Source organism: Anthonomus grandis, chromosome 9 (genome assembly GCF_022605725.1).
Source record: "Anthonomus grandis grandis chromosome 9, icAntGran1.3, whole genome shotgun sequence".
NCBI lineage: Eukaryota > Metazoa > Arthropoda > Insecta > Coleoptera > Curculionidae > Anthonomus > Anthonomus grandis.
The window spans coordinates 24,038,096-24,057,201 of NC_065554.1; the positions used below are offsets into that span (position 1 = coordinate 24,038,096).

General features: G+C 30.6%; 1 protein-coding gene across 1 annotated transcript; it reads left to right on the forward strand.

Moving 5' to 3' along the window:
* Positions 1 to 2,301: 2,301 nt before the first annotated feature.
* On the forward strand, positions 2,302 to 3,129 carry LOC126740723 (piggyBac transposable element-derived protein 2-like). Its single transcript, XM_050446856.1, has one exon. It carries the CDS (start codon positions 2,302 to 2,304, stop codon positions 3,127 to 3,129), a length of 828 nt encoding a protein of 275 aa, XP_050302813.1.
* Positions 3,130 to 19,106: the final 15,977 nt, after the last annotated feature.

Below are 19,106 nucleotides of genomic sequence, written 5' to 3' on the forward strand. Positions count from 1 at the left end.
TCTTTCACAATGAGCGGAACAAGGATGGGTAGATGTTTTGAACCTTTTTAAGGCCATAGCAGTGGCCACAGTTGACCTACCGTAATTTTCTACTTTTTGCAAGAGGATTTCCAAGGGATTGTGCCTTAAAGCACAATAAAATAAAACTTAGTAGATACGTATTAGGCATTATCTAAGAACACCATTGAAGAAAATTAGAAACATCTTCATTATGAAAATTTCCAAAGAATGACTGCCTGATATAGTTTCCTAAGCACAGGAAAGCTTGAGAGACTCGTGAATATTTAAGAAGAATGACTACATCAACTGCTTGGAATAAGAGAAATATTTCTGTCTCTTTCAGGTACACAGGGAAGCTTGAAAATTTAGGTGAGACGAGTAAAATAATTAACTAACTATAAAAACTAAATTATTTCCAGGCAGTTGAGGTAGTGTCCTGAAAGATATATGGAAGTTTCAAAATACTGGCACTGCCATTGATTCTTTGGAAAAAAGGTAGCTAAATAAATGAATACCAAGTTAATGGGTTTATGTCGATTTTTAATGAAATTTTCTGATTGTGGTTTAAGGATTAATGATCAAAAATTAATGAGCAAAAATCTGGTACTATTATTCAGTTTATTGGGAAAAAAAAACAAAATCGAAAAGAGTTAATTTTATGTTTTTGATGTCGTTTTATAGCTTACGCATTTTTTATGTATCAAATGAGTTTACAGATTTCTTGCATGTTTTTAGGCTTGTGAAGTAATTTTTTATCTTCTTTAGGCACTGAAAGTCATTTTATAGTAGGTACAGCTGTAAAAAAGTAATTATTTTAATAGGATTTTTGACAATTGTTATATATATGAATTTTTAATACATTAATTTTCTAGAATACTTTGGCAAAATAATATAGTTTAGATCTTATTTATTTCTTTAAATAAAATGCTTTCGAAGTGTATTCAGTAAATTACAAACAAATATTTTTAATTTTTAGGGAACTTTAACTTTAAGATAAATAATTCCATTTCTCCATCTAAGCAATAGGCTTTGCTAAAATCACCTAATGAATTAAAAAAAATACTAAATCCAATCTATTATTAGTGTGCATCTCGAAACATTAAAATACCCATAAAAGCGGTTAAGTCTGGCATATTTTCCATATAACAGCGGGGGTATTTAACGCAACATTAAGTATAGTCGCTCCTCTCCTCGAATTCATCCATAGGCCCGCTTTCCATTAGGCAAATGACGCGAATCTTCTCCTCCAAGAAAAAAAAACTATGAAATACGACGTCGCTTTCTTCCCCGCTCTATTATAGATTTATATAATAGTCCGTGCATAATTTAAACGGATCTGGTTGCCATATTCTTTAGTCGGTTAACAATTAATTTTGGAAAAAAAAATGGAGTTAACTTTTAGTAGTTCCGACTGTATGTAACATGCAAACTCTATAAAAGTTTTCGGCGCTGTATTTATCCTCTTCAGACCCCAGGTATCATAGATGATCCTTTGAGAATTATTATTTTCTCAAACAAAACGCGCATTAATATTTCGCTCGGAACCAGACGTATCATTGGCGATGCCCACTGGCAATGCTGTTTATATTTTTTTCCGCACGCGATTTTGACATTTTGAGGTTTTAATTGAAACGTTTAAATTAAACTGAGGCGGTTTGTTTACGTTTGGACTTGTGTTTCTTGGACCATGGTTTTAAGTAGAAATAAACGTAAGTATAGAAAAATTATTTATTTTATTTTGTTTAAAATATAGTTTGTAGCTTGCAGAATTACGATTTAATAAAAAATTGTGAAAAAAGTTAAATTTTTGTATGATTTGGAGAGTTTTAGTTAAGGTATCATTGGTGATACCTTGAGATTCTACCGATTCAGATATATATTATATTATTATTTTTTAGTTGCCAAAACCTACTTTTAGTTTTTATTTTTTGATGACAATATTTTTATTTTAGGACCTTTAATACAAAAGGAGCTTCAAGATTTAGCAGACAACATTGATTTGAACCAGTCGGATATTGGAAAGCTGTCATCAGAAGATGAAGAGGAGGACCTGACAAGGCATTTTGCTGAAAATGAAGAAGATCAACAAACCGACTCTTCATTATCAGACGATGACCTACCTTTGTCCCATTTTTTCCCAGTAAGAAAAAAAGTTGACACCGAACTGCTAAGCTAGAGGTACATTCTTTTCCATTTTTGAATGATGCTGCTGATGTAATCAAAGAGTTAGAGTACCCCATCAAATATTTAGAAAAATACATTTCAGACGACTTTTATGAAGATATTGCACTTTACACAAACATGAGAGAAGTAAAGGATAAAGGTCGTTCTTTCGAGACTACTTCTGATGAAATAAAAATGTTTATTGGAGTGTCGATATTAATGGCAATTTACGGACTTCCAAGAATTCGGCTGTTTTGGTCCAGAGAAATGAGTGTTCCCATGATATCTGATAATATTACCAGAGACCGATACTTTGGTTTGCGCTGTCGTCTGAAACTTGTAGAAGATGACAAGATATCAAGGGAGCAAAGGAGTTTAGATAGGTTTTGGAAAGTAATGCTTTACAGAGTTTTGAAAGGATGTCGACAAAATAAACGTACTGAGGCGGCATCAATCGAAGAACAGATGATACCATTCCATGGTAAAGTAATAATGCGACAATTTGTGCGTGGAAAACCTAAACCAGTAGGCATTAAGAATTTTGTAAGAACAACACCAACTGGAATTCCTTTGGATTTTTACTTGTACGAAGGAAAGGGCTCATCACTAGAGTCAGCGTTCACTCCTGTACCAGAGAAGCTTGATATAGGTGACAGAATGGTACTCAAACTAACTGACACTTTATCAGCTGGTATTTTAGTTTACACTGACAGATATTTTACATCTATTCCACTAATAGATGCATTATTGTCCAGAAAACTAACCCTAACAGTAACCATGATGCTAAATAGGCTTCCAAAAAACGCAACATTTTTAAAAAATAACGATTTAAAAAAATCAGGTAGAGGTTCCCATGACCAGTTGGTAAGACAGGATTCCAACATCAATTTAGTAAAGTGGTTTGATTCGAAACCTGTACACTTTGCTTCATCATCTACTGGCGTTGAGCCACTAGGAACATGTTAACGTTGGTCCAAAACCGAAAATAAATACATAACAATAAATTGGCCTGCAATAGTAAATGAATACAATTTAAAAATGGGAGGGGGTGGATCTACTGGATAGAGTGATTGAAAAGTACGAGTATCCTATGCGTGCTCAAACAGACAAATGGACGATTCGAACCATTTATCACTTTTTTGATTTTTCAATTGCTGCTAGCTGGTTAGAATACCTAGAGAATGTTATGTCTTTAAATCATGCAAAGAAGGATATTATGGATTATCTTGATTTTAAACTCTCGCTGGGTAAATCGTTAATTCGTCCTGCTAATGAAAGCAAAAATGAAGAAAATAATATTGAGGAAGAAGAAGATGAATTACCAACTTCTCACAAGCAAAGAAAAGTTGAGCCCATGCCAGACAAGAGAGACAGAAAAAAAGGAAATAAGCATTCACCTACTTTCATGAAGAACCGGCAAAAATCACGATCTAAATGTCGAAAACCTGCGGCTGTGGAAAATTAACATTTGCAAAATGCATCTCCTGCAATATTTTTCTGTGTTTTAGCGTTGACAGAAATTGTTTTGAGTTATTTTATAGCTTTAAATTCAATTAGTTTATAACTTCAATTAATTAGTTCGACAAAAATTAATAAGTTCGACTTTTATTTGTATTGATATAATCCCAATGTATCATATATGATTTTTTTTTCAAAAATATAAAAAAGTAAAACAAAAAAAATTGAAAATTGTTTTATTAACATACTACCTACATGAATAATGCAATGTGTTTTTGTAAATTTCTTGTAATAGACTCTTGGGTGTGAAGAGGTTATATAAATTTCAGTGCATAATTTTAAACTGTATAGTTGCCATCTAATGTTTTCGGTAAACAATTAATTTTGAAAAAAAAAAAACAAGAAAAGATGGAAGTTTTAGGAGCGAGACTGTTATTTATTCCGGTTGTATATAACATGCAAACACCGGATCGGGAGCATTTAGTTGGCTTCCGGGGGTCCGGAAACGTTTCTCGCGCCCGGAATCCTACTTCGGCTCCGGAACGCTAAGAAAAGTCCGGACTCCGGTAACTTTACATTTACATAATTGGTTAGTTGTGGCTAAACTACCCGTGTATTTATGTAGAGATACATGTCTGGATTTTGTTTTTTTAATTTATAGCAATTTAAAATCCAATTATTGCGATCTCGTCAAAGCAGGATCGAAAGCCCGAACGATAAAAATTCAAATAAGGTATAACACGCGTTTCCCCAATGAGTTTGGCTGATTGCGACCCATTTCCTAACCGAAATGACATCATGCATAGATATTGTCCATCAATAACAAATCGACTGGATCCCCGTCTGGATGATCGGTGATAGAACTCGCAAGGTGAATTTTTAATTTCCACTAAATAGTCATTTAATCCTCCGGGAATTGGTCTCTTCTGAGTCATTTTTTTAAAATAAAATTAGTACAATTTAGTCTATTTTAGGTACTGGATTAAGTTCGTCATCCAAAGGAATACACTGAAATTTAATGATAGAAAATACGGCGTCCCCGTCCGGTCTGCGGGACATTTAATAGTAGTTAATCCTATTATTCTATGCGGATGTTTTGTGCACCTGGAAATATTTAACGAACTAATGAACGGAGGCTTTGGCCCTGACAGGCCGATGCCATGGAATAATTCGGGATTCCCGAAAGTCGGATTAGGTAGTTCTAATATATAAAGGGAATTTAGAATTGTCTTTATATATATGATATTAAATTAGTTTCAATATTGTTGTTAAAAAAATGTATCAATTTTTTTTTAAATACCTCAAGGGAAGAGATTTTTAATATCAAATGTGAAGGATACCAAAGTAAAAATCTGTGATAACTTGTTTGAGTTTTTATAGATTTTCAGAAATAAAGGCTCCGAAGAGTTTTCGATTAAAATTGAAAATATTTAAAAAAAATCAGGAATAATAAAATTATAAACTATATATAATAAGTTAACAACCCGGAGTGTAACCTTACTACTGATTTTTGCGAAAATTACTTTAGAGAAAAAGATTTTAAATTCATTAAAAAAAATAATATATAAAATTCTGCCCCAGTAAAAAACTAGAGTTATTATACTTAACACAATTTCACTGCTTCAGACTTTACTAGGAAATATAAACTCACCTCAGAAGAACTTATATATAATTTCTTTTTAACATTTGGTAAAAAAAATTTGTTATGTTGTATTGTTGTGATAACTTATACAAAATTAAAACAACGTGTTTTAAAAAAATTATAACAATAATTAAATGAAAATACGAAACTTGGTGCTTAAGGAGACCTTAAATTATTAAAAAATGAAGTATTTATAGCAAAAACCGCGAAGAAGCATTTTTAATATTGAGTGATACGTCCATGTGTTATCTATCTAAAATCGAGTGATAAATGACTTAAAGAATAAGTTTCCATTCTTTTAAAGAAACGTATTGTTATTCATTTAGGGTTAAAAGAGCATTTAACACAACTTCGTAGTCTTCCTTTATATAGCTGGAGTCATTTTTTAAATTCTTTAAGTTACGCACCATTTTCTTTTTACTAGTTCTTGTTGGTAATGGGAGTATTTTTAGTTATTTTTGTATATTTTTAGTTATTTAGAGTTATTTTTGCCAAGTAACTGAAGCGGATATATTAACTATTTTTTTTAAGCAATTTAAACTCTAATTTTTTATTATTAATAAAAACAGTTTTTTTTAATTTTTGAGGTGAGATAAAAGTAATTTAATCGTTAAGATAATTAAATGTTCTTAAATAATCAAAAAATGTAATGTTTTTTTTTACAGATAATTCATTATTTATTAATTTTGTTTTTTAATTCCTATTAACGTTTTTTTTTTAAATAACCATTTGAGTCCTTATTAAATTTTTCAGTAGTTTTGTAGCCAGTTATATAGAGATATTTATATTTTCTTTCGGCTATTTGATAATTCTTTATAGACAGTTGCGATCAATTTTATAATTCCCATAGGCGAAATTTTTAATTTCTTTCTAGCTCTTTTAGGCATTTGGAGCAATTTTTTTTTTAATTTTCGTATAACCTGCAGAAAACTAAAATAATTTATTAAGAATCTAGTTATTTATCCAAGATAATTTTTACGTTGGCTTAAGGTTTTAGAGTGTCTGGTGAGAGATCTTGGTTAGTTTCCATTGAACACCACATCCTATTTAAAAAGAAAAAAGGACAAAATAAGAAAAATGCCAAAGGTATTGTCACATGATATGCACTGATTAAAATGGAGCAGTGGATCATTGATTGATTAATACTGTAAGTCTAGAATTTTTCATAAATCCAGAATTCTTACCTATTATAGTAGAGGACCACAGCGCATTAAGTAAATTTTTATTTCTTCCAGGCTTTTTTAGGAATAATTTTGCTTTTTAAGACAGTCAAATAATTTTTTTAATATTTTCATGTAATTCTTAAAAATTTTGTTTTAAATAGGTTGAGACAATTTTCTTTTCTTTTTTAACTTTTTTAGGCACCAATTTATTAGTTACCTTGATTACCTAAGTGAAATATCAAATTTTTTTAGAATTTTTATTTTAAGGTATTTACAAGATTTATTTTATGTGATTTCTTAAACCTTCAAAGCTAATTTTTTACATTTTATGCACTTTTTAATTTTCCAGGCAATTAGAGTTATATGCCAAGCAGGTGAACTAATTTTTCAATTTTCCCACAGATTTAAAAACCAATTTTTTTTTAAATTTTGATTTAGTTACTTAGAACCATTCATTAGCATTAGAGCCATTAATCATGTAGGAAATTCGAAAAAAAATTAAAAAAACACCAAGCAGGTGGTTAAACTTTCCAATTCCTTTAAGTTTACTTTTTTTTCAGGCAATGATATTTTTAACCTCTTTTAACCTTTTTATAATTTCAAAGAGGGCCTCTTTAGTTCGGACTGCATTTATATAACCCTAAATAATATAATAACCTAATGTTTGGTCCCACTGCTTTTTTATATTTTATTGCTATTTCTACCTCGTGGCTTGATTTCTGGACGTCAACAGCTGCTTTTTAATTATTTTAATTCCTTTTAGTTTATTAATTTAGTTATTATTTAGGAAATAAGTGGTATTTTTTCTTTATTCCCGGCACTTCAAGCTCCTTGTTAGTTTTTTCAGTCACTTATAAAGTGTCTTTCACTTGCAGACTTCAATTTAATTTTATTTGTAATTTATTTTCTGAAAATGTGACTGTTTTTTGGTTTTGGTAAATAAAAACACCAAAAAATTAATTCTTAAATATACCTTTTCGCTGTTTTACTTAATTTTGCTTCTGAACACGCTAATTTAATATAAACCTATAAAAAAATTAATTAAAAAGTAATTAACAGGCAAACTATGAGACGTTTTTTCTGGATTACTCCATATTTTGTTTTCGAAGCAACATATCAAAGAAAGAAATTATCTGTTTTTGCTTTTCAAGTACGCCCTTGTCGTATCAACTTTACCTTATCCACGTACCGAGGCAAAATAAGCAAATTTAAATGCCGAAATGTATATAATATTGAAAGGAAAAATACGGCATAAGTGACACAAAGGCAGAAACATTTAGAGGATGAGACAACGGGGGTAAATATTTAAAATGACAGGGGGATGAAAAATTGACAGGCAGCGAGCGCGTCTCGTATGTATGTGCGCGGCGTGTCACTTATGAAAATGATACGCGATCACGTTTTGCAATAAGACGAATAAAAGAAAATCTATTAAGAATTTATCAAAGGTTATTATAAAGGCCGAAGAAAATCTGGGAAATTGTTCACGCAAGAGACCTGAGCCCATATTGGCAGACCTCGGAGCGTAAAGATTAAAAATTGAGAAAAATGGGGCAGTTAGGCAAATTCCAAAGCGTATTGTCTCCATTTAATTTCTCCCCGGGGTGGCATAAACTCTCCGATACATTTTTACGAACTTCTGAAATTTGCCGAAGTTCTGATGAAAAATTTCGCCTTGTTTTTCTTTATTTTCTTTTTAGAACTTGGAAGTTTCATTAAATTTTATGCTTTTATTGTTTGGCGGGCTACAGGAAGCGGCGCGAGGAGTGAGAACAGAAGGGCGGAATACTTAAACATGTACAGAGTATAACATTTTTTAGAAATTAAAAATGTTTTATTGATGTTTATTTCGGTATTTTAATTTTTTTGAAAAGCATTTTTTACCTGTTAAAAGAAAGAAATCTATGACCTCTACTGCCTGCAACAATTAAAAAGTCATCTCTTTTAGGCAGCTAAAGTCATGTTTAAACCCTCGAAAGTAGTTTTTTGCGAAAACCAAATTCATTTTACTTAAAAAAAGGCCTCGACTGCCTGTGAAAGGTTGAGAAATAAAATAATTTTTCTAAAAAATTACCATTTCATAGAGTATAATGTTATGCTAAAATTCACAAAACAAAGAAAATACACAGTTAAGATCTCACAACATATACTAAATTGCTACACGTGTTTTGCTTTAGCTAGAGCTTCATCAGGCCTAGAATCACAAATATCAGTCTAAACAAAACCAAAAATTAAATAAAAAATACGAAAAACCATTTTAAATAAACAAAAATGTCTAGGTTATAATTATAAAAATAAAAAAAGTAGAAGTCTTCGTCTTTAGTCTTCTAAAGACTTCGTCTTTAAATGATGAAATTAAATTTAATGGTTAAAAATAAAATTCGGCTCAAGTGACGACGTCATTTACACACACGAGAACGGCTCTCTCTTTTAAGCTTTCGCAATTTCCATTTTCTCTCAGTTATGAGTGGAGGATAGCAAATAATTAGCAAATACTGATTTTGTGTTACTGATGTTGGTATTTTTATATTTTTGAAAAAACAATGCCCGCACTTTATGAAGTTCCAGAGAGGGACCAACTGGTTCTTTAAATTATTTTGATATTTATAGAGTAAAATCAAGCTAAATTAAAGGAAATTGAAGCAAAAAAGGACAGGGGTCTAAAGGAACTTTTTGTGTTTTCATTGTGAGCTATATTGTAGGTCAATTTATACCTATTTTAAAATTGTGATTTATTGAGTTTTCTTTGTTTCCGGCCATTTTTCTCTTTGCGAAAAATGGAAGATTTTTGTACACGGTGTCCCATTAAGAATGTTCCTCGGCTGTATCTCAGGCCCCAATAATCGTAGAGCGTTGAAAAAAAAATTAATATAAAAGTGGTCCAAAAAAAATAGCTGGAAAATATTTTGAAGTTCATTGGTCAACCGCTAGAGGGCGTTCAAGCTAGTTAAAAACTTTAAAGTCTATTTTTTCCAAAAAACCTTTAATAACTTGCATCCCAAAAAATTATCGAAATAATCTACAAAGTATTCCTGACAAAAATGTTTTGACAACCATTTCTGTCAAATGTCAAATAAAGTGGTGGGGAGAGTTTCTATCTTAAATGAGAAAAATGGTAAGAAGTAGGTTTTGGCTGCACCGATTTTTTTAAAACAACTTTTATTTAAAAGCTCTTTTATTGCTTTATTTTTCTACCAAAAAGATATTATTGGAAAATTTTCCTAAAACCCGCTAGGGGGCGTCTACTTCTAACTTACGCTATTCGACTGATTATTTTAAGAAACTCAAATGCAACCATGTGTGTTTTTTACGGTATTAAGAGCGGAGAACAAAGCTTAATAATTTAGTAAAAACCGCATTCTGATATCACGTCTCTAACTAAACTCACAAAAAAAATGTGTTCATTAGAAATCAAATATGGTCGTTAAGTTCTATTTACCAGCCGGGTTAAAGAAACTGGTGTCTAAATGAATCTTTGTGTAGAGAAGCAATCTTGGTATACCAGCTTTTTAAAAATTCTGGAAGGTGGCGTTTATTTATACACTTCTTTATACAGGAAGTTTCATTGGTCATAAATCACGTAACTTGATGTAAACTTATAAAGAAATCATATATATTCCAATATTAAATGAAATGCAGTTTTTAAATATTTATCCTTGCAGTCTCGTCGAATACCCATTTTAAGTTTTCTTTTGATTCATGTACCAAAAAGAGCAAATCTAACTAAATACCTTGCTATATTTAACTTAAAATTTCGGTCACGTTCCGCTCACAATAAATTGCTAATAAAACCAAGAAGAAATCTAAAGCGAGACTAGTATATATACCGAAAGATAACAACAAAAAAAAAAGGTTTGCTTATTTATTTGAAGATATGATCGGTAGCACGGACGTTTCGGTTATACTCATGATCTTTCAATAAAGATATCTCCAGCTCTCGTGGTTTTTTATGGAAACTGGACTTCAGGTACGCCCACGAAATACTAAAATCGGGGCTGGTTTATTACCTGATGATGGCGGTTTAGGCGGATTTTTGAACAATATTTATCATTGATAGACATCTAATGGGGATTTAGAGTGTTATTGTTATTTTATTAAAATTGCTCTAGACTTATTTTATACGGTAATATTAAAAATACTAATAATCTTAAATGAGTTATTCATCAAAAGCTTTAATAAGAAAGTTTTCCTTAGTATGATAGATGAGTGATGGTAAAATAATATATAACGTATCCGAAAAACAGTTGAGCCGATACCAATTTATATTCCTTTCAAATGCAAAATGTAAACAACATTCGAGAGGAACAAACGCGAAATCCACCCTTGGCCACAATATCAATTGCAGCCATAACCGATGTGTAGACACATCTATCAGCTGCGAACCGTTTTAGGTGTTAAGCATATTACGCAGTTCGGTTTGTGGTAAAGGGCGAACCATGTGTGGCCCTACGATCGTCCAAATGTCGAATGGCTCTATCGGAAAATCCGGAAATCCGGAAAAGCTCGCTTGGTCCGCTGTGTGCTCCCGTTCGGTTTCGATATGATCTAACCGTGTATCTGTTATTGAGCCCTTTTGATTTGACTAATAAGCGTGTGTGAGTGTGTATTTGCGTTTCAATTAGAGGTGTTGGCCTGGAAAGACCAGCTTTCGATAATTGTTTAACGAAGCGATTGCTTTTCATAATTTCTGCCTGTCATTTGCTTTTCGGGAATATAAATTAATTTTTGGTGTTGCAAATGCGAGTTATACAGGTTGGGGAATCGATTATTAAGCATAAAGAGATGCTTAAATGTGAAATTTGGCAACGTGCATGAATGCATTTTGTTTTAAGGATTCTTTACCATAACCGTATTATTTGCAACGTATTATTAGCCATCTAATTGAAATCCTCCCTAAATCAGGGAGGATTATAATGGCAGGAAGGACTTGGTTTTGCAGTAAATGAAGGTATTTGTGGGCGTTTAAAGTACCATCAATAAAAAATGGCTCTACACTGGTAAAAAGCACATTATAAATAACATATTATGTAAAATTTCATTGCATATGGAAATTTCAATAGTTTCATAATAGGGTATGTAAAATATTAAAGTCAATATACTATACAGGGTCCTGCAACAGTATATCGGTCTCCCATAAAGTCTAAAAAAATTAGGTTAAAATTTTCTAACCTCTTAAAAAAATTTTGAGATCCGATAGCGCATATCTGGAAAATATTTGAAGTATACAGGGTGCTTCAAAAAAGTAGGGCGATATAAGCAGCATTTTTTTTTAATGGAATGCCATTCTTTTTATTTTATTTTTAAGACCGCCTTAGGCTACCTAGTATATGCGCTAAATATGGCTACTTTGTAATGCGCAGTTTGACTGCACTAATTTTTTTTTTTTTAAAGAAATTTAAAAATCATTACATCATTTAATTTCATCTTGATACTAGAAATGTTAATTCAATGTCAATATTGGACTTAATTGGAATTCTAGAAAAATGGAGAATTACTTTGATTTAAATTGTTTCCTTCTGTCATATACAGGGTGTTCGTAGTTAGCAATCATATTTTACGAATTACAAAGCTCTATTTCTCGCTTTTTTTAAATGGAACACCCTGTATATTTTTTATCTATTTAATGAAGATTTAATACATGAACATTTTTTATTATGTAAACATATTAGCTATCTTTAGTCGTTTTTAAAATATTTACGATTATTATCCGTAGATAATAAAATGTTTAAATAAGAATCAGGAAATCTGCATTCTTAACAAAATAGGTATTTTAATACCTTTTTTGTTGCCAAGCAAAATATTTCACCTGTTTCTCTAAATAAATTTTTGACATTTTGGTGAGAATATCATTTTTTGTATGTGTATTATCAGCTTAAGTATTCAGTTATTTAAATTATCGTAACTTTGTTTGTAAAAGAAATTTGGAGTTTTGTTTCAGAAATCTAATCTGAACGAAAATTGCATACTTATAAAATGCATTTTAGCAAAGACGAACTTGTTGACATGATATTTGTGTTGGGGGAATATAAAAAGAATTGCCTCTTAGCCTCTCGAATGTATGGGGCGCGCTATCCTGATAGAAGATGTCCAGAAGAAAAATCTTTTAGAAGGTTACTAGCAAGATTTGTGGAGACAGGGAGTATTTGTTACCCCAAGCAAGATAGAATGAGGCCTGTTACTAATCAGGAGCAAGAATTAGATGTGTTATTAACGCGAACCGAAGTTCCTCACCTAAGTCAGTCAAATATCGGAGCAGCAGTTGGAATAAGTGAAAGATCAGTGTAATGAATTTAAAAAAAAATCATTTTCATTCATACCACATCCATAAACATCAAGCACTTTATGATAGGGATATACAAAACCGACTTGAATTTTGTACTTGGAGCAGAAATAAATTACAAAACGATCCCACGTTTTTTAATAATGTCCTATTTACTGATGAGGCAACATTTCATAAAAACGGATCAGTAAATAGACATAACTTTCATTATTATTCATCCAAAAACCCCCATTTTATGCGGCAGATCGACTACCAGCAAAGGTGGTCATTAAATGTGTGGGGTGGAATTATTGGAAGCATCATTATCGGTCCCTATTTTTTTAATAATCATCTCAATGGAGAAATGTACCTTTAATTTTTACAAAATAAACTGCCTAGATTACTTGCAAATGTTCCATTAATTACTAGAAACCGAATGTGATTTCAACAGGACGGAGCTCCTCCACATTTTTCTCGAAATGACACTGAATATTTAAATGTCACCTTTAAAGAAAAATGGATTGGAAGGAATGGACCTATTAATTGGCCAGCCAGATCACCTGACCTAACAAAATTAGATTTTTTTTATGGGGTTTTGTAAAAGAAATTGTTTATAATAGAAATCCACCTACAATGGCAGTAGATATGGAGCAGAGAATACCGGATGCATTTGCTCAAGTAACTCCACAAATTAATGCTACATGAAGTAGAAAGAAGTTTTCAGGAACATATTAATTTATGTTTTGAACAAAACGGAGGACATATTGAACACTTAATGTAATAATAATAAAATGATAAATATTTTTAATATGCTTGTTTAATTATTATCGTGAATATTTTAAAAATGACTAAAGATAGCTAATATGTTTACATAATAAAAAATGTTCATGTATTAAATCTTCATTAAATGGATAAAAAATATACTTAAAAAAAAGCGAGAAATAGAGCATTGAAATTCGTAAAATATGATTGCTAACTACGAACACCCTGTAAATGATAAAAGGAAGCAATTTAAGTCAAAGTAATTCTCCATTCTTCTAGAATCCCAATTAAGTCCAATATTGACATTAAATTAACATTTCTAGTATCAAGATGAAATTAAATAATGTAATGATTTTTAGATTTTTTTTATAAAAAAAATTATTGCAGTCAAACTGCGCATTACAAAGTAGTCATATTTAGTGCATATACTAGGTAGCCTAAGGCGGTCTTAAAAATAAAATAAAAAGAATGACATTCCATTTAAAAAAAATGCTGTTTATATCGCCCTACTTTTTTGAAGCACCGTATACTTCAAAATATTTTCCAGATATGCGCTATCAGGTCCTAACATTTTTTTAAGAGGTTAGACCTTTTAACCATATTTTTTTAGACTTTACGGAAGACCGACGCACTGTTGGAGGAACCTGTATATGTTATGCAATTTTTAGATTGTATATTCAATAGAATTTTCAAGTAAATTTACAAGTAGAATAATGCACATTATATGAATATAAATTTACGTAGATGATATATAAAAGTAGTACAATGTAACTTTTTTTGGAAAATACGATGTTTGTAATATAGAATTACACTAATCTTAAAAAAATTGAAAATACTTAAAGGAATTATTATTTGCCAGGCATTTTTTCTAAAGGAAGTTAATGGGTATCTTAGCAAAAACAAAAAACTAAATATTGACTAATTTTTAATAAATAATAACCTAACAAAAACTTGAACTGGAAATTATACACATTATTAGATTATAAACTGCTACGTCAATATAATAATGTCTACAACTGTAGCGCATTATATGAGTTAGATTTCAGGTAATTTAATTCATATTGCAGTTATTTTAATTCCAAACAAAAAATGTTTGTTAACCCACTAGTTTTTGCGTAATTTTGTTTTGAAATATTTATCAAGACAAAAATGAAAATTTGCCATAACTGTCGTATTTTTGCACCAATTTCCATGGAATTCAGCTCATGTTGTAGTGATTTTAACGTTTAACAAAAAATAATTTATCTATTAAAATTTTTGCTTACCCAATAATTTATCCATATTTTTTTAAACCTGTCAAAATAAAAATAAATATTTACCATACCCTTCCTAGTTTTACACCGATTTTCTAGGAATATAGCTCATATTTTAGTGATTTTAATTAAAAAAAAAACGTATCTACACAAATTTTCATAAACTCGATATTTTTTAAGTAAAAGGATATTTTAAAAAATTAGACTCTCTTGGAGACTCTAAAGTTTCACCCAATTTCTCAAGGAAACTCTTATTGGAAAACGCTTAAAAACTAGAGAGGTTTTAGGGCTCAAGTATGCTTTATAAGAAACATTAATTTTCAAAAAACTATTGACTAGTTTTGGAGATATAAAAAGGTTTTTAAGTAAAAGGAATTTTCGAAAAAGTCACAATAGGCCAAAAAATAAAATTCGCCATAATCTCCTTATTGTTCTACCGATTTTCATGGAATATAGCTCATATTATAGTGATTTTAATTCCGGTTCAATTATTTGCCTCACTGCAATAATGTATATTTTAATAGGTATCCATGTATTGTCCAAGATCCCATACCTAAAGGTTTCCTGTTTACATGTTTATTAAAAAAATGATTTTTCGACTTAGTTCCAAAAATTCAAATACCTACTGAAGATGTAGTATATTTTGCGAAACCTAGGCCAGTTTAATAAATAAATAGCCATGAAATTTTTAAAAGAAACTCAAAATCTGTTGAATGCAGTAAATAGTATTTTTTGTTAAATAAAAACATACTTATCATTTAATTTCTATGATGCAGAGTTTAAGTGGGATTTCATTAATGTTAAATTCCTCTCCAGTCAAAAAAATGTGCATAATAATTTAATAGATATTTATTTATAAAACTATACCTTGTATTTAAGTGTTAATACTATACATTTTCCCTAAAATAGATTCCTACTTATTATAAATTTGAGTTCGTCTATTTAATCACCAATCTGTATCGTAAGAAATTTTTTCAGATACTCTTTCTGAATTTATATCGTCAATTAAATAAACTTCGACATTGATTAACTTATAAAAATGCCAAAGAATGGCCTTCTTTGAACAAATTGTAGAGGCCTTAATACTGGTAAAAGAAGTTAAAGTATTTATAAAACTTTGGGTTTGCTTTTGTTTTCCAATTTAATATTTTTATTTATAGGTAAAATTTTTCTACTATAGGCCTCATAATGTTTTCTACATATATGGACCTCATGCTACAATAATCCATTTTTCAGGTGATTATAAATGCATGCATGAAAATATCTTTAATATTGTAGCGATATTTGAATCGTCGAGAATACCATACTGATTCAACGTTATTTTGGAATAATTAAAATATATGGTCAGCCGAGTATATAAGGAACTGCATCAAGTCCTAAGTGCTCGTGTTTAGTAGTGTAAGTGTATACATAAATTAGTTTACTATTTCTGTGCAATTGAGTATTTAATTTACACCTTGACGAAGGGTAAAAATGATAAAATATTTTTAGTAAAATAATCGCTAATGTCTAAAGGAAAATATATAACCTGAAGCATTTTATTACATACTTTATGTTTATTTAATGAATGTTAATGACGCTAGTAATATTTTGTGATCTAACTGTTTTAATATTGTAATTTTATATAATAGATTATGGTGAAACAAGCTATTTAGATAGTTTATATAGGAAAAATTTCCTTTAAAATGTAGGTCTCATGAAAAATGTACATGGCTTATTAGTTAATATTACTACCATTTCTATCATTTCTATCATCTCTATCATTGTATAATATTAGCCCCAATTTAAGCCTGAAGAACAAAAGACAGCAATTTCGTAATTTTTTCTCTAAAATTGACCCATAACATACACACATTAAAGCGATAATTTATCGCGTTATTAAAATTAAAACATAATATTCTGCCCATCAGGCGGCACAATAAAATGCCTTATTAAAGAAGTGGATTCCAGAAGCGGCAAGTCGAACACACTTCTTAGTAACCGTAAAAATTAAAAGCGGTAATAATTTTCAGTTTCTTGTAAAAACTAATAGTTTTACTTGTTCTCGACGGTGCGATCAGTTAAGATCCCGAGATAACGACCGTAGAATGTGTTGACATCTAGTTTTTGGGCATTCGAATATCGCTTCTGTGGAATAGAGAAATTTAGGTAGAAAAGGGTTTGGGAAGGGTTACGAAGAAAGTTTCTGTGATCTAATCTTGAAGGGAGATCTGTTTTTATTTTGTAAAAACGTGTTGAAAATTAATAAATACTGTCGTTTAGTTTTACTAAGAAATGATTTCACAGGAGGGCAAGAATTAAAACATGTACACTGGGACCGATTTGGTTGTAGTTGCAGACTATTTCGGTTAAGTATTAAAGATAGAACTTTGCGGTACAGTTTCACTTTTTATAATACAGTCATATATGCCTCCTTATGTCATCTATTCTTAACATCTATTTTGTTTAGAATTTTTTAATATATGTGTCTTCGGTAGTATGAGGAAGCAGTGTAAGCAGAAGAAGACCCCTGCAAAGAAGTTAATAGCTTATTGATTTTGTTGCTATTTACGTGTGATGTGGCACAAATATGAGCCTAGAAAATATTGCTGAAATTAAGGATAATGCCATAAAAGAAATAAATATAGAGGTATTTAAGTCAAAATAACATCTTTTTTTTTAAATTAATATTAGATAGGCAATATGGCAAAACATTAAATCAATCTGAATCTGATGACATGTTAAAATATCAGCAACTCGTTTCATGTGGTAATTTTTAATTAAATATTAGTGCTCTTATAAGTATTTTGGTTATTTTCTGGAGTCTGTTATGTTATGTCCTTTTTCAATAAAGACAAAACTGCTGTTGATGATGGGAATCGCCGAAACGCGTCAAGATAATTAAACTTTTTACCCACAGTGCAGATATGGATTATTATTGGGAAAAATTAAATACCCCCCCAGGAATCTAAGTAGGGTGGTAACATTCTTATGGTAGGTGGATAGTTTCCCATGATTATAAAGAAATATATTATTCAATCATTCTTGTACAGGCAAGAGGGATTTTGAAGAAAATAAAATTATAGAATATAATAACTGTAGTAAAACTGTATAGGATATTATTAACACAGAAACCGGAAACGCAGAGGGAAGTTTCAGAGCCAGTGAATTTCACCCTTAAGGATGTGAGTCATACCAATAATTTAACAAAAAGTTTTGCAAAGGATCTTAGAAAATACATTTAAAAGACAAATGGGTATTCCATGTTTTTTAGACAGTAGGCAGATATGAGATCAAACTAGTTTTCAGTGTAATAAAAAATAAGAAAACCAGATGTATATGGTATTACCGCCTCTGTTATGAAAGGATTGGCAGGTTATACAGTGACCGCCTAAAGTTCCCCATAAATTCGATAAAAGTTAGAGACATGTTTTTTTGAGAAAACGCTCGGACCCGTCGATTTTTATTTTAAGTTGCGCATTATTTCACATAAATTTTTGTATAAAGGGTGAGACAAAAAAAAGATATGACATCATCGGTCATTTTTTTAAATGGAATGCTATATTTTTTATTGCATTTATGAAATATAGGCGAAATTCCAAGCAAGTTTCGTATAACACACCTTATCTCAAAGCTCAGCTGTTTCCGAAATATTTAAATTTAAATAACAAGAAAACAAATAAGTACGTCTGTTTACAAATTAAGGTAAAATCGAGCATAAAAATAATGTAATGAAATTGTTTCTATTTCCATGGTTGCACTTGTAAAGAATCTCCATTTTCGAATGTCGCTGTCAGTTCGAAAATTAATAGTTTTTATCAGAATAAATTATGACTAATTTAACGGATACCCAACGAACTAAAATTTTGATGATGCTAGTGTACGGGGATCGATTGCGGACGCAAAAAGAAATAAGTGAACTGTTTAATGCCATCATCCTATTTCTCAATCAACGGTTAGTAGAATAGAGCACAAATTCATAACTTCAAGTCATGTTAGGGATTTGCCAAGATCAGGTCATCCAAAAATTTCTGAAGAAACAAAATTAAACGTTCTGCTATCCGTCGAAGAAAATCCAAATAATGCAACTTCGTATATGGTATCGTGAAAAATAAAGAAATAGGGCCATACTTTTTCGAAGAAAACTTAACAGGACAACGCCAGACCTAAATCCCGGTGACTATTTTCTATGGAGGTATTTTATTTTATTCTATGGACAGGGGCTTACCTGAGAGTTTTCCTTTGTCTATTTTGCCATTTTTTTGGAAAATATTAGAGACTGCAATGTATAATCAATCAGTTTCCTTTTCTGATAAACAACATATTATAACGGTCAGTCAATATGACTTTAGAAGAGGTCTTAACTGCTGCAAGAATAAAACTCACAAAATACATTATGTCTTCAATAAAGGTTAGGCAAGGGTTTC